Here is a 17,876-nt window from a genome sequence, read left to right as displayed (position 1 = left end):
CAAGCTTCTTCTTCACTGCTGCCACTTTTATTTAAAAATGAGCTACATCTCGCCGGCTTCGCCCAAAAAAGAACAAAGCTAATAAAGTCACATATGAAAGGAAGAGAATCTTTCACTTAACTCTACACACATTTCCAAAAACAGCCTACTCTCCCCTGAGACAACCCATGTGGTGACTGAGGCTTTCTGACATTATTTTTTTTTTTAAATGATGAGATTTCATCTGCATCTTGACCTGGAGATATCAAATGGAAGTCATTTTTTTCTTAATTTTTTCACTTTTGCCAACTATTACCTAAGTCATATATGTTAATCTTTCAATATAGTGTCACTCACATTTACTTCTCAATCTCATTGACTCATTCGTAATACCCATAAAGCGTCTCCCCGAGCACATTACCCCTAAAACGTCTTTACACTCAAATCTGTGTGATATCAATCACATTTTCTTTTCTTAAATAGAAACAAGGTCATAAAATACTGTCCTGAAAATTTTTGGTAGTAGTATTATTTCCGACTGTCCCTGAAGGCAGCTAAAGAGCATGCCCCTGATGTCATTGTCCTCTCCTGCATCATTGCTCCACCTGAGTCCTGACCTGTGACTTCATTGCAAATAAATGATTGAATCAGCACATAAGAGGAACATAAACTAAAAATATGTCAGATCTGGAGTGAGATCTACTGATTCAGTGCAATATCGGAATAACTTACGATAAGTTTTTCACAATAAACCACTAATAAGGACAATATTGTTGTATGTTTTATATCATTTTGCTGGTTGGAAATAGACAAAATAACATTGCCTCGATGACCTCTCTCTAAACAGCTCAGCAGTGTGTGTGGTTGTGTACTGGCACTGCACTGAAACCTGTTTATGTAAGACTGATGAATACAGCCTCAGTGAAATTGCACATCAACATTTCTGTTGGCATATTGTAAAAGAGAAAATATCAAAATTGTTCCTCTACAGAGGAGACCTAAAATAACCAACGTCAACTGCCTAGTCACTGGCTCTGTGCTATATTTAACACTACATCCATGACTATTTCTGGTGGTTTTCATGCCCTTTGTGTAAAAGCTTGGAGTGACTGCTCCGAGACAGCAGCAAACACAAGGGGCCACAAGAGACACCGCTTCAAACACACTCTTATTTATATCTTAAAACAGGACGGAAATGATAAAGAGCAGCGTAGTCCAACAGATTGACACTTAGTTTATTTATAAAATCAAATGGTGTAGACTTGGCTCAGTGATTTTCAAAATGCAGTGTGTAGGAATAGATACAAAATAGTACAATAGCCAACCATCAATGACACTTCTATACAGGAAGATCAAGATAACAACATTCTCTACATCTGAGTATCTCTGAGGGGAAAAATACAAAAAAGAAAACTCTTTCAGACAACACTACCTGATAAAAAGGAGTGGGAGAGTTATGGCTCCCAGAGGACTGTGCCCAAAGAAGAGTGGAGCGACCCAGTGAAACATACAAGACTAGCAGACGACGCCTCACCCCAGTCTCTCAGGACATCTTTACATGGCGAACACTCGAAAGTTAAAAGGCACCACACAATCCAAGTCACAAGGAGATTTTGCCACACATTTGTAATGCTGTAACGGACAAACTTTAAGGCGGATGTCATGTGCAAAAAACATCTTGAATATGTGTCACATGTACTGCTCAGTGTCCTCTCCAGTGAAGTGTGCTTTGATTCTTTCCTTTACGGCTGACTTCTTTTAAAAAGATCTGACATGCGAAAGATTTAAAGAATGATTGCATTATCACTATGTTGCTTGGTATCACAGGTGAATTCCAGGCTTCCAGGTGTGGCAAGCGAGAGGGGGAAAGGGGAGGGCTGTTGGAGGCCCCGCTTTGGATTTAGGTCCTGTAGCTTTTGCGTCCCTCTCCCTCCTTGAGGAAGGTCCATATGAGCGTATTCACAATATCAGGCTGGTCCTGCTGCAGCCAGTGACTGGCCCCAGAAATGATGTTGAGACGGAAATGGTTCCGGATGTAGAGGCGGCATGCCTCGGCCATTTCCTGCTCCAAGAAGGCATCCCGCTCGCCCCACAGCAGCAGCACCGGGGACCTGACATGATTCTGGCCCAGGGGGAGGGAGCTAAGGAGAGAAAGGGAATTAACCAAAAAGTGCAAAATGTTGTTTTATTAGAGATTTAAAAGGAGAACTACCTCTATTTTCAATATTCATACATGTTATTTATAAGGTCTAAAACACTCAAAATATAAGTAAAGATAAACAACCATAGCAATGAAATGGGCCGAAAAGGACATTCTCACTCAAATCAACATAGGAGCATGGTCAGTGTGGCAGCCATTTTTATGTAAACCGTTGCCATTGCAACAGGCTAACTTCTGTACAAACTTCTGTATGAACCAACTTGTGGCAAGTCGCGGAGGTGACATTTTGCACTAACAGCCAAACAACCAGTGGAGTAGAGATGACACGTAGCGTACAGAGTCAGCTGCTAAATGAGTCAAATTTAACCACTTAAAGCTTCATCCACACATGTTTGTCACAGTGTAGGAAAACACAACCCTATCACCAAATGAGCGACAACTTTGCTTGGCTCATTTTCAGTGATGTGTGGCATTGGGGCATAGCGGAGTTAGCAAGCTAGCTGGTTCCACCGGGATTTCAGGCATCATTGGCTACAGAAAATGAGCTGAATAGTGGGTTAGATCTAACGGTCTGTTGAGCCATTGCCGCCGTCCCAGAGAACATCTCCCCAGCACGGGGTCCTGGTTTTTATACATGCTGCCTCAATGTCACACTTTCAAGGCTAACTAGGACACTTGAATTGAACGGCGCCATTGTGAATAATTTTGGCAGCACGTCTGGAAAGAACTGCATTGCTTGAATAAGTCTCTGGTTTGATCATCACAGTCTGTAGTTACTTGTCTATTAAATTACTGCACAAGTTTTTAAGCACATTTCGTCATCAGAATTCCAACTTTTATGGGACTTTTACACCATGAATTTAATGTTACTTTATGTCTCACCCAAAAATGTGCAGGGATAGGCTCCAGCCCCCCACTTCTGGACATGATAAGTGGATGTATATAAAAGGGATGGCTGGATGGATGGATGGATGTTCCTGTGTGTTTACATATATGCGTCCCTAATTGGGCATGGGTCAGTGATGTTTCTTTTACGTAAGCATATGACAGCTATTCTGAGATAACTCATTGCTCGAGAAGGGAGCAGATGGTGTGCTCAGCCATGCATGTACAGTTCATATGTCAAAAATACATGCACTGATGTTTTATTTGATCCCATTTGTGCCAATCCCTCTCAGCCAGCTATAGTCAGTCTTACATGTAAGAATGAACTTGTATGTAGATGTAAATATTTGACACCAAGGTGGCCTTGACAGAGGGAGAGGTTTAGTTTTCTGCCCCTCTGACAGGGGAGGCTAAATTTTCATTAAATAAGAATATTATATAGGGTCTCTATATGCACAACACTCAATATATCACATACAGTTTTTAAGAATTACACATCATATTCTGTGGCTTTAAAGTGACTGTGTTATCACACTGTAGAATAACCCACCATGACCAAACACAGATACTGACTATCAGAATCTTAAAGTAGTGCAGTAATAATGAAACGGTCTCCTATGGCAACAGCTCATGTAGCTACCGTGTTTGTCTTATATGATGCACTGATATAGATTAAACTACACAACAGTACAATAATAAAATATATCATAGCCTAACTAACAGGAGTATTTTTCTGCATTATTGGGTCCTGAGTTTGGAAGTGAACTGAAAGAGAGAGGAAACCTATTGTTTTTGAATAAATGATTATGTTTCTACTGCGCCATCACATTTTTGAGTGGCTTAGGATGCACAAAGGCTCACAGAAATTGGTCAGAAGTTCAGAATTGGCGAAAGTTCAAGTTCATTTTGTGCGTCAATTTTCATTTTCCGAACACATTTTTGAGAACTTTAGGATACACAAAACTAACAAAATGTTTCGTTCATGTTTAGACTATTAATTCATTCGATTTGACGCCACAATTGGGCTTGGGTGTGGCACGTCAGCTATATAGCTCTAATTAAATTTTGTGTTTTTGAGTTGCTACTGGTTTAATTATTGCGTCATAAGTGTCTAAACCTAATACCTGGTATGGGTTTCTAATGATGTGATCGTTATCAAGCACCTGAAGCTTGTCACAGGTTTGAAAATCGCTAAAATCAGGTGTGTTAGAGCAGGGAGAAACCTAAAACATACAGGGCAGTAACTCTCCAGGAGCAGGGTTGGACACCCCTGACGTCCAAAATTTGGTAGGCAGAAGACTTAAAAAGCCTCTTGGAGCCATAACCCATAAGTCCAACGAAGAGTCGGCCATTTTGTATTTATTGTGGCATTTTTCTGCAAAGTGAGGCTAGTCAGACGTGTTGTACTTTACTCCTAGAGAATTAACCAGAGTGACTTTAATCAGGTAGGTTGCGTCTAAAGACCTTTGTGATGCTAAATTGTGAAGCTTTTGAGGAATTATGGAGCGCCCTCGATTTAGCATGGAGGTAAATTTTGCCCAAAACATGAAAATGGAAGTTGCGGTAACTCGACTTTACATTGTCCAATATGCCCCAAATTTCTCATGCTGGATAAGAGTCCTGAAGACATCTACATGCTGAAATTGAGTCATAGTCATAGCGCCGACTACTGACAACAAGAAGTCAGCTTTATGTGTCAAACATCATCCCATTTTGAGGGGCTTTGGATTCTCGAAAACTCACCAAAACTGGCACACAGGTCAGTAGTGGCAAAAGTTGCAAAGTTCTGCAGTAATTAGGCTCGGGGCGTGGCCAGCGGGCTCCATAGCACCCCCAAACACACGCCTTGGCTGGTAAAAAGTTATTTTGATGTTCACAAAATTTGGTGAGATCGTTGCTCTCATCTTGAGGAACAATGTTTGAGGCCTTTAGGATGCACAATATGCACAAAACTGGACACACGTTCAAACTAGTAATGTGTGTTTAGTTTGCTCCATAGCACGTCCTAACGAGTGGATGGCCTCAATGAAACAAAGTTGCTCTGAACACGTGTGGTCTGCCAGAAATACTTCAACATAGAGTGTCTGAAAAATCTTTGACATAATGCCTCTTTTGGTGTGTGAATTATTCCCCACCTGAAGACATTCCTGTAATAGTTGAGGGCTCCAGTCAGAGCTCCCGGCTGTGAAAGTGCATACAGATAGGCTTCCAAGTCCTCTGCTGTGAGCCATCGGCCTTTCCTTCCGATCCCTGTGCTGCGGCTGGTGAACAAGGCCTTTAGAGCCTACAGCAGAGACAGCAGGGGTGAATTTTAGCAACTTGTACAATTTGATCCAGAAAACATTTACAGAAGGACGTCCACGTCACTGGACTATGAGTCAGGAAAGGTACTTCAGTGGGGAAATCAGTTCTCATGACCTTCAGTCACAGCTCTAGCTCTTTGACTTACTGCTGGCTCGACAACATTACTGTACATGCTGTACTTTTTGCTTCTTAAAACAACACAAGCTTAAAGGAACATTATCCAATTGTAGGCTACATTTAATTAGCAAATATTGTATTTACTGTAAGACTTTGAGCATTAGATGATATTATGAAAAGCCTTGCAAATCTATATCAGTAGGCTTTAAGATTTAGAAATCTACATTTTCAGAAATGAGCTTATTCGCTCTTCTGAAATTATATGGAACTACTGCTACCCTTTATATGAAGCTAGAGCATGCACACAATTAGCTTCTAAGCTAAAGCTTAGCATAAACAGTGGAACCCCATCCATCCACAAATTTTTTACACATTGTAAGCAGCAAGGATAGTTTGAACCATGCTAATTTCCTGCTGAACCTAGCTAGCCATCTGCTGGCTCTAGCTTCATATTTAGAATACAGTTATTGTTCAGCTTTGCTTATTGTAAGTCAAATGTGTACAAATGACAAATTGTTGGGGAGGGGAGTGTATTAAATAATTTTGATATTATGTGTTTATTAGCTGTTTACCCTATTTCCAGTCTTTATGCTAAGCTAAACTAAGCTAAGTTAAGCAGCTTCTGTAAATGTATATTTAACAACTGATTTGAGTGAAATTAACATTGTCATCTCATTCTCAGCACAAAAGCAAAAAAGCATATTGCCCAAAATTTTAAAAAATGAAAAAAAAAAAATTAAGTTGTAACCATGAGCTGAAACACTAAAGCCTAAACTTTACAGTTCTAAACAACAAACTGTTTTGTTAGCCTACACTGTGAAGTTTGTACATGATTATGCATCAATGTCATAAATGATATTACTGGATTTACTAGAATAAAGTTTACAAAATGCCCTTATCCAGTTTAGCATATGGTTTGGTAATAATCTATAATTTCACATACCCTTCAGGATTAGTTGATCCCACACACACACACACACGCACACACACACACACACACACACACACACACACACACACACACACACACACACACACACACACACACACACACACACACACACACACACACACACACACACACACACAAACACACGCGCACACACACACACACACACACACACACACACACACACACACACACACACACACACACACACACACGCACACACACACACACAACCTTGACCTTGAAAGCTCTTAAGCCCACACACAACAGACCACCTTGAAATCATTGATGGAGAGCATGAGCTCCGGGAAGCGAGGCAACTGGAAGAAGAAGAAATGACTGGATTTCAGCAGCTGGCTCGGGTGACGCAGAGCGTAATCTAGAGGAGAGGAGAGAAATTCGGTTGTTCGATAGCATTTAAAGGCCAAGCCTGCTGCAGGGTCGTGGACGTTATATCTCTGAATGATTTTGCCTCTCTGTTTGCACCAGTTAAACCAGCTGTTCCAGCTTCACATTAGCCTCCTGTAATTAGCTTCTCATTATCTTCCCCTTAAGGCAGAAGAGGATTTTCCAGATGGACGCAAACATGGAATTGAAGTAACAATGCGTCCTAATTAATGATAATAATTACGGTAATAACCCAAGAGCCAAACCGTCTCGACAGTCTCTCTGATTAGTATGAAGAAAATTGGTTTTCCTTCATAACAGAAATAATATTATCTGGGGGTCCATTGGTTTGCATTGTGGAATCATACCTGTGAACACAGAAGGATGGGGGCTGTTCAGGACGATGAGTTTTGTCACCATCTCTGGGTAGTGAATGGCGAAAAGCCACGCTACGGTCCCTCCCCAGTCGTGGCCAACAAGGCAACATCTGTTGTATCCTTGGGAGAAAAGCAAATAAGCATTAGACAGAGCTTTGTGTCATTCTGAATAGAGGCTGCATGTTCCGGCCGATGTTGTGCTGTTTATAAAGGCCAGTGCCTGAAGCTCAATACTGTTTTCACTTCTTTATTGCTGGCTTCCTTCCTCAGAAGACATTTACACCCATCCAATTGATGTATTTAATGACCTACAGCCAAATGCAGATCAAGGTCAGGGCATCCGTCCGAGGGATTATGATCACATTACTGTTTCCGATGCCTACAATATAATCCCTTTACTCTTGCCAGAACCATTTACAACCACGGGTATTAAGCATACCAGCAAGCCTTATCCCAACATTGATATCAACAGGGATTGTCATAAGTCTGAGAGCCGCTTTTTGGGAAAGGGCCACGGCTGTTTTCCGCTGTCAGTCTTTCAGTGTTTGCTGTGAGCACTGATTAAAAGGGCAACGTTACTTGCAACGCATGGTTAAAGGTCAAACCTCTGACCGGAGTAGCACCATTACCATTACCTGACTGTGAGTATGGACTGTAATGCAAACGACTCCACACTTGGCGGATGTTTGGCTGAAGACCCAAGGAAGTGCAGTGTTAAGTATGAAATAGATAAGTGGCTCTCTGGAAAGCAGCAAGCTAGCAACTAGTATGATCAATGCATGCCTCCCACTTCCACTGAAATGACCATTGGGTGAATCATTTGCACAGCAATATGCATTATTGAGAGCTAAGCTTCTGAAAGCCTGTTAACAATTTAACTATGATAGCTAGGACATTGTATGGAGCTACAAAACATTAACTATAGACCTCTCTCAAAAGCACTCTCCAAGAGAATGTCAATTTTTGATAAGCAATGTGTTCAAAAACTGCTTTAGAATATTTACAGGACATTCTGGTTCCTCTGGGCTGAACTCTCACTGGGTTAATGGTGAAACATAGACTTGTTGTGGCATCATTTATATTCATCATTTACATTTACATTAAGGACTTTTTAAATACAACTTGCACATGTACTGTCTCTGAGCACTGATTTGCTTTTTTATTCTTAATGCTGTTTTATTTTGTTGATTTATCATGTTAAGTTGTGTGTCATGTTTAGTTGTGTGTTGTTTTGGTTTTAAATATGAAACTTGTATGTTTATGCCCCTGTCTTGGCCAGGACTCCCTTGGAAAAGAGACTTTAATCTCAATGGTAATATTCCTGGTTAAATAAAGGGTATTGAAAAAATGAAAATGAAAAAACTACTCAATCTTTTTATAATCAAAATGGCGCAAATGACAGTGTGTAATGAAATGAAAGGTGTCGTTCGTGGTAATGAAATTAGATCTTTATTACCTGACTCTGCAGGTCCCAGCTTGACTGATATTAGACTGAAATTCTAACCAGTTACACTCACTTGGGGCTAGAGGGGGGGGGGGGGGTTGATTTTTCCTAACCAATCAGGAGAGACTTCTGGTCTAGTTTAGCCCTATGCTAATTTGAGTGGGGATTGAAAAGTTCAATCATGCTGCTCTTCTAGACTTTCCAAATATTATTGGACCGAATTGATCAGATTCTGATAGTGAATCGAGTCGTTTGGCAGAGGTTGGGACACTCAAGATAATGTATCCACCGTTTCACAGAGTACTGTAGGCTACCACTGAGCCAATGGCGTAAGCATAACTTTAACTAGCTTGGTAGTGATAGATAGACAGAGATATAAAACCTATCTATGGCTATCTATGCAAACACATAGCGTTAGTCCCGCCCATGATGCTGATTGGCTTATCGGCTAGCAGGTGGCTGGGGATCAAACGTTAGCTGGTGGAGACCAAAAACAGAGCTAGAAGGAGCGAACATTAGGCTCACACTCACCAGTGGACATGAACACAACTCTAAATGAATGCTGGTGGCTGCAAATCTGTTTATTGTGTAAATAGGCTAACACGTGCTAGCATGTTCACCATAATAACTTTTTGTTTACATTTAAATGTTGTGTATGCAGCTTGTTCCCATGCCCCCAAGTGGCCAAAAAAATCAATTATGAAGAATGAAATGTTGCTATTGATGGATAATTACAGTTTATCATAAGTTGATGAGGACATTGTGAATGTGTAGCAAAATAAAGACATGAGCGTCTGAATTATTTAGGTTTTCTTGTAATACGCACTAAAACGGTAGCCTAGCTTTACCACATTTGAATATAAGATGGCAGGTGTGAAGGAGGAAACAAAGATAGAGCTCCTAGCTGCTATACTTGGAGTCATCAGAAAATCTTCACTGACAATACAAACAAGTTGTTTTAAACAGTATGTGAGTAGTGCAAAAACTGTGAAATGCTGGCCAGTAAAAGAGTAAAAAATGTCACTCTGGCCAGATTATCATTAGTGGATGCTGGTGTGAGCAGACAGCCTCAGGCTAGCTTCCTGCTAGTGTTAGCAAACAGTCAGCAGGCTGTGGGCTCTGTATGGGCACAGTGTCCCATGTTCAGTAAGAATGACTCACAGGAAGTTTGTCATGCTGTGCTGCAGGCCTGAGGGCTGTCCACAGCTTAAGACTGGTAAACAAGTTTATTTTTGACTCGACATACTGTCAACACAGCATCCACTCATTGGAGTTCTATTAAGATTACACACACACACACACACATAGTTCTCCCGTGTTCCCTCACCCAAGTACTCCACAATGTCTTTGATGTCGGTAACCAGGTAGTCGAAGCGGTAACTTTCAGCGGAGAGCGGCATGTCGGACTCCCCGTAGCCCCGCATGTCGATGGCCACCACACGGAATTCACTCTTAAACTCGCGGAGCTGGTAGCGCCAGGAGAACCTGAGGCACACAAACGGAGCAAAGATGACTTAGTTCCAGACTTTATTTTCATTGCTTTCCTTATCGAAGAGACATTATTTATTCTACAGCAGCTTTTTCCTTTTAAAGAGGTACTCAAGGTATTAGGATTGCACTACCATGAAGTTGGAGAAACTGCAAGATACTGATTTTGTCCATACTAAAAACCCCAACTCGTTCTGGTCCCAACTCATCACATACGGTTGCTTTGTCAGGAAGCCCTGGTGTCCAACTGTGGCGCTCCACTACCGTCACTGTTTTAAACATGGGGAACTCATGTTAACGATGTGGATTCAAACAAAACTACTTGGTTATGGGACATGAATGGATGAAAGTCCTGTGTTTTTTGTGACCTATCGATCACTTCGACCTCCTCCTGGACTTTATAGCTCGTACTTCTGGAATACTTGCTCTGAGCATCTGGTTATTCTGCCGATAGGTTTACAGTTGGAAGTGTGGTGCGTTTCATATGAACGCTCAAGGGTGCCTCGTGCGTCGGTATCAGACGTGAGGGCCATGATAAAACGCCGGGATTTCTCACCCTGCGAATGAGAGCAGGCTGGAAACCTGGGTTCCTACATTCCCCATAATGCAAATCATTACTGTCTTTATTTATTTCTCCCTGTCAGGTACATCTGCGTGTCTTTCTGACTCACACCCCCCAGCTTGTAAAATTTCTGTTACACATTTGGACTCTCAAAGACCAAACTCAGATAACCCTGATGACATCATTAGGGGTATTATTATTCAGACTTTAATCTCCCTTCAACACAAAACTTGTATTGTGTAATTTAGCAAAAACTGTTTCTACAGGGTGTGTAGTGCCTCCCATGACGATTAAACTGAACTTGATGTGTAAAATCGTTAGAACGCCCCTTTATACTCTAATACCGTACATGTTTACGATAGTTTCAAACTAACCTCAAAACTTTGTTAAAACTAGCACTCAGCTTTCTTTCCAGCTGAGTGAAGGTGACCTCAGTATACCAGAAGTTGTTTTCGATTGTAATCCGCCCACTGTGAACTGGGATGACTTCCTAATTGAAGCTGGTGTCTGCTGTAGAGGCTCCTCATCAGGACTCGAGTCCCCCTCCTCCTCCTACTCTTCCCCCACAGAGCGAGGGGAAGCAAGATGCAGAGCCCTGACTGTGATTCTGATGAGTCAGTATAAGATCCCGACACTGAACCCTCAGATCTTAGAATATAGACAAGCTTTAAAGCAAAGTAAGCCCCTCGGACCCCTCCACCCTCCCTCTGACATACACTTACACTCTCTTCTTCCTCATTTCTGAGCGGGAATTAGCACATTTTTTAGAAAGTGTTAAGAGTCCTCTCTCCGAGCGTGTCACTCTCAGCACAGTTCATCATTCCCGTGAAGAATAGGGCAAGTGAAGCAGAAAGAGCTCCCTTCTTCTGTTAATTAATCCCTGTGCTGTCAGCAGCTTAGATAGTATGTTAGAGATATGGACAGGCTTATAGCTCTTGACAACCTCTTTGGCCCCGATCCAGGAGCCACGCTCAACGCCATTTTTCATTTCATATCACAAGGAAGAGATCTTGAATGCCTTGGATGCTTTTGGATCCCCCCCCCTACGCCATGGGGCAAATCATGTCATTGAATGAGGACTCCTCGCTGCTGTGGTTTCGTCTCTGCAGCCTGAGAGGAAGACCGCAGAGATTTAACGGTACAGTTGAAACCTTAGAGCCAAGGAATTCTCATAGTCAGGAGACATTTTAGAGAGGCCACTGATGTAACATACACCAAGCCACTGAACAAACATCACCTTAGAGTGGCCCTTTGACCTACCAGAACTCTGGGAAGCCGTGTAAAAACAGCATGAGTGGCTTTCCTCTCTCACCAGCAGCAACATAGTGAAACCTGAGGCCAGACTCCTGGTGGAAAGAACACAGAAACGTCAAGAGGACAGTCTTCACAGCCAAGTCAGCATCTTTAAATGACTTTTAGTGAGTGATTACGCATGCAAATAAGCAGACAATAATGTAATTATCGGGAAGACGAAACAGGCGAGACGATGGCTTATTTACTTCTAAATGAACACATTACAGTGCATAGGATGTGCCGCTTTCTTGTTAATCTATTATTGCTAGAATATTATCGAAGACTAAAATAAACTTAAGCTATAGTGTAACCTCTTGGTCACTAGCATCTTCTACAATAACCAAGCAAAAAGCTTTGGGAAGCCGACAAGATCACGTTATTGCCATGTTCTTAAGAAATGATTTATGTTAAGTTTGATCATTTTATTTCATCTTCTAATCCTAAACCCTCTTTAAATGCCTACCAGGCTCCTCAGGTGCTCAGTGACCGTGTGGTTCCACTTAGAACACATGGAGCGTCCAAAGGGAATTGTGAGGCGCCCTTACGTGAATGTTTCTGTTGGAGATCAACACTGGATCCTGACTAAGATCATCTTAAAGTCAAACAGTTTTTGAAGAAGGAGAAGTCGTGTCATCATGCATGATCTGGTGCTTCTTCTTTATGGTGCTTTGTTGTATTAGTTTGTTTTGTCTGTTTTTTTATATACACACCTCTTGTTGAGTTGTGTTTTATACGGTCCCTAATGCATTTGCCGTTGAGCTTCATGTATTTTAAAGGATGGGTATTGTAAAAAAGCTTGTTGTGGTGTGTGCCATCGGTTTATGCTACATACATACTCTGCTTTGAATGATATCTTGTGTCCAATATCATTTTTACACCAAAAAATCCAATATGATAGTTGTTATTCCTTGTATTGGTGTGTTTTTGTACAAAATGTGCTCCGTTCCTCTCAATGATTCGATTTTTTTAGTCTAATTTACTCTAATTTGTTTAAGATTTGAGGTCCCTTCACTGAAAATATTATAAAGCGGACTCGGCTGCAACTTATAACGTACGTTTTTTTATGAGGCCATGCTCTGAGAGCGGCTGTTTAAAACAATTCATTAGAACTGCCTTTTTCTAAATGCTACTTATTGGACATCCCCAGACTGTGTCGGACAATTAAAGCCTGCATGGACATGTCCAGTGAGGCAGCTATAGATACTAAAGATACAGCATGCCTCGGCGTGCATGGACACACATTCACCACTCTGAAGACCTTTTTTTTCTCCTTTTCTTTTCTGTCTGTCTGTTTTTATTCTTATGTTACTTTATCTGCTTGCATCTTCAGCCAAACATCTAGTCATCTCTGTCTTATGTATGACCCAAACATATAATCAGCCATAGTCTGATGGACATGATTTGTTGCTCTTATAAAAACTCTGGTTTATATAACAACCATGACTCTAACAGTAACAAATGGAACTAAGTTTAGTTTACTCAAGTAGCCTACTGTACAGTTTTAGGTACTTGTATGCTACATTACTTGAAGGTTAATGATGGTTTATAATATAGCATTAGTTATCATCAGATGAATATGGGACAAACAGGCTTTACATGAAACACTGATTAAATAAAATAAACTGCTACTTTGCATCACAACAAATACCTTGTTTCAAGAGACAGCCCTGAATATTGATAAAATTAAATATCAACTTGAGGATGACTGTGCCACCGTACATCCTTTGAATATTGCACTTTCTTGTCTTCACATCACACATCTTCACAGGTTTCTTGTAAGAAAAATGAATATGTCGACAGTCTCAGGATTCATAACAGGGCACAATGTTCCCACTGTATATTTTTCATTTTCTGCTACATTGTTCTTCTATTTTGCAACATTTTAGAGGTATATATTATACTTTGGCTGCACTACAACTACGTATTAACAGCTATGATAAAGTAGTATCGTTGCAAATGAAGAATTTACATACAAAAGACATGACCAGCTTATTAAATATGATGCACTGTTATAGGTGATTCAAATTAGCTGACCCTGGACCAGCAACATTGAATTGCTTGTAACAATGAGTCAATAATCATATAGTCCATTACTGAAGAATACGAACTGCCAATAGAGCAATGCAAGGGCTATTACTTTAGGTAATTAAAATCTACTTTGCTGATGTACTTTTAGACTTTAGATTATGACATTGTACTTTTATCTGCAAGTAAATGCTCTGAGTGACACCGGGATTTGCTTTGTTTAGTTTAATGTATTTAATATTGAACACATGTACAGTACAGCAGGTTGTTGAGCCGTGAGGCGGGGGAGCTGTCCTTTCAGCACCACCTGAGCGCAGCGCTGCCAGCCAACCGTGATCCGCCGACACGTCTCAGAAATAAACAGACGCCCCACGATCTGCTCAAAGATCCGGCCTGTTTGCGGAGGCACGACACGACAAGACGGGAAAGGTGTTGCAGCATTTTACACGCGGACATCCTAGCACACAATAGGGACCGGAGCCCTTTCACGTCCGAGTGCATGTGCGCGTCTTACCTTGATCCTAACATAACAGTGGGTTCCCAAGGACGTGTCATTCAGACAGGCGGGGGGAGTTTCACGAGTCGCCCATTGGAAGGTTGTTGTCGGCCTTAGGATGATGTTCCACCAAAGTTTCAGCAGGGCTACGGTGGTGCAGAGGGCACAATAACCGTAAATCAGTGACCAGTATCCCCAAACTCGGATTTTCAGCGCAAGTCCGATCACAAATAACAGCAAGTTGTGGAGCACTCTCGCCATCTTTACATTGCCGCAGGGAATCGATCCGGATCAAGTTACCTACGGAGGTCTTCTTGTTAATCGCTGCTCTCCGCTTAAACGCCGCTCCGACAATGCCGCCGTGTCGCTCCCGGCGCATACGCACGATCGTCTGAAGGGAGGATCCCGACACACGCTTGAATGGGACGGTGGCAACAAGAGCATCACGTCAGATTTCACGCGTGCGTGTGACAGCGGCGCTTGTTTAGCGGGAGACGGTGTTGTTGACTATAAGGCGAGTCCCAGTTCAAGCTGTAGGACACTCGACGGCGATTTGAGCACAGTTGAGAAGAGAGAAAGAGCCACAATCAGGGCAAGGCACCGCGGCTTCACCCGCTGTTATGGCAACTACACCGCAGTGCACGTGCTCATTATTATGCCCTTTAATACTGAATATTTCCAGATATTTATTATTATTATATTTTTAATTGTCTCACAAGGCAAGTTCTTGAACGATAAAAGTGGCCGTCACGCGGCGTCATTGGCAGGTTTTGGTTGTTGTTGTTGGGTAGCGCATTCATATTTGAATGAGCTGTAATGCGGTCACAGCAGGTGCGCTTTTATCGGGCGCTGCACCGAAGCAGACACAGCCGCGCAGCACAGCGGTTTGGTTAGAGCTCCACACCAGATAACACACACAATAACAACCTCGTTAAGCAATTTGGAATTAGCCTGATCCCTCACGTGACTGGAAATGTAACGCCTTTGTAGCCTATACTCTTCAGCGCCCATATTAGACATTAATAAGTAATAGTGTTATTTAAATAATTCAAATATTAAAATGGGGCGTAAAGCAAAGCGTTATGCTTTCCCTTGAACTATTAATCTGGTTATTTTAAACTATGTCAAGTTTGAATATGTAGAATATTTATTGAAAGCTGTATTTGAGGGGTACAGAATGAAAGGATTCCCTTACCATGAAAATATATATTTAGTCTGAGTTAATATTTACATTGTTTTGTTGATGGGTTTGACAATGACTTTCTGTCACGTTCTGTTTCCATTGTAGCAGCCAATAGCGTTGGGCGTTGCTGGTTGCCAGGTTTGTCTGTTGTTGCTACAGGAACAGGGAATCATTCTGAGTTGAGAGCTAGCTAATGGATTCCACAGCACTCACAGAAAGACTAGAGCTGAAGACTGGCTAATGTTAAATACTGTTGTTAAATGAATGGATTAGTCCAAATGAGTGGTTCCCCTGTTTGATTCATCACTGACATGGAACAGGCTGATCACTGACACACTGTGCAACAAACCTGGCAACTGACTGCTGGAATTCTTTTTTGTTGTGAATAAGATCTTGAGACATAGATGTTTTGCTCATTGTCCATATTCAACCTTTAAATAAAGGACATGATACATAGAGGTAGCCTATACTGTATGTTGCTTGACACTGCCACATGGGGACCACGAAGTAAATCATTTTCAAATAATACAGATAAGGTCTTTAATTATACGTGGATATATGTACATATGTACATGTTACTAATTCTGCCATAACATATAAGTCATATTCACATTATTATAGATATTATCATAGTTACTGGAAGTGTGTCTGTCTCTGTCTTTGTCTCTCTCTGTCCATCTGTCCGTCTTTTCTCTCTTTCTCTCTCCTTTTCTTCCTCCCCAACCGGTGCAGACAGATGTCCGTCCTCCACACAGCTGGATCTGTCCCACGTCCCTGTTTGTTAAAGGGAAGGTTTTCGTTGCCACAGTACTCTATGGGGGAATTGTTGGGTCTATGTAAATCATGAAGAAGTCATAGAGTGTGGTCTTTACCTACTCTGTAAAGTGTCCTGAGATAACTCTGTCTGCGTGGGTTTTCTCCGGGTACTCCGGTTTCCTCCCACTATCTAAAAACGTGCACATGTTCGGTTAATTGATGACTCTAAATTGCCCGTAGGTGTGAATGTTTCTATTTGTCTCTATGTGCCCTGCGATAGACTGGCGTCCTGTCCAGGGTGGACCCCGCCTCACGCCCGATGTCAGCTGGGATCGGCTCCAGCCCCCCGCGACCCCGACGGGGACAAGCGGTTGAAGATGAATGAATTAATTAATTATATGTACAGTGTGTATATAGACTCACTGGTCACTTTATTAAGTACACCTGTTCAATCAGCCAATGGCGGCGACTCAATGCATTTGGCCGTGTAGACATGATCAAGACGATGTGCTGAAGTTCAAACCAAGAATCAGAATGGGAAAGAAAGCGGATGTAGGGGACTTTGAATGTGGCCGTGTTGGTGCCAGACGGGCTGGTTTCAACTAATTCAGAGAGTGCATCAGTAAAGTTTAGAGAGGACGGTCCGCAAAAGAGGAAAATATCCTTTGAGCAGTAGTTCTCTTGACCAGAATCCAGACTTAGAGCAGCGGTAGTTGAGGGGACGGCTATGACGTTCAAGAAAAGATTGCAGTTGTAGACAGTATGGAAAACCAGTCGATTTCCGGTAGTAGACAGTGGGGCTACAACGTCAACAACCAATTGGAATGTTTGTCGAAGGCCGTAGCCGTCGCTGCATAAAGTGCCTAATGCAGGTGTCTCAAACTAATCCAGTAAAGGGCCGCTGTGGCTGCAGGTTTTTATTCCAGCCGAACAAGAACACACCTGATCCAACAAATCCAACTGTGTGAAGGCCATTCAGTTGGTTGAATAAGTCGAATCAGGTGTGTTCTTGCTTGTGTTCGTGGTGCCATCAGGTCAATACAGACCAACATCTCTGAGGAATGTTTCCAGAACCTTGTCGAATCCATATCAGGGTGTACCTCAAGTATAAAGCAGATGTTCTATCCATGCTGTACCTAATAAAGTGTCTGGTGAGTGTATATATATATATATATATATATGTACATTAGCATAGAGAACCATGGCCTCTTGCAGTTCACTTAGATGGGGTTGTGGGGAAACTGCATCAGAAGTGTGGCATATATTATAAGTGGATGTAGTGATGAAGTGGTGCCGGTTGCTTGGTGAAAATAGCTTTATTGTTTGGAATAAAAAAAAAGAAAAAAGAAAATAAATTCTTATTTATTTAGCATATACAAACTGTAACATACAGAACGTGTTGATAATCTCCAAAAGCAACTTTGGAACAGCCAGAACTGTATGAACAACAAAGTGCAGTGCGTGTACAGT

The 17,876-nt window shown here is 41.7% G+C and overlaps 1 protein-coding gene across 1 annotated transcript; it reads right to left on the bottom strand.

Annotated features, from left to right (window-relative positions):
• Window positions 1-1,879: 1,879 nt before the first annotated feature.
• On the bottom strand, window positions 1,880-14,728 carry ephx4 (epoxide hydrolase 4; the record flags this gene model as incomplete). The annotated part of the gene is made up of 7 exons (XM_083940239.1): window positions 1,880-2,120; window positions 5,161-5,309; window positions 6,671-6,774; window positions 7,151-7,279; window positions 9,931-10,088; window positions 11,914-11,999; window positions 14,486-14,728. The coding sequence occupies 7 exons, from the start codon at window positions 14,726-14,728 to the stop codon at window positions 1,880-1,882; spliced, it is 1,110 nt and encodes a 369-aa protein (XP_083796365.1).
• Window positions 14,729-17,876: the final 3,148 nt, after the last annotated feature.

The sequence above is a fragment of the Echiichthys vipera genome, assembly GCF_963691815.1.
Source record: "Echiichthys vipera genome assembly, chromosome: 3".
Lineage (NCBI taxonomy): Eukaryota > Metazoa > Chordata > Actinopteri > Perciformes > Trachinidae > Echiichthys > Echiichthys vipera.
The sequence above is the reverse complement of the archived record's forward strand: the minus strand, read 5'-3'. Positions and strand labels throughout refer to the sequence as shown.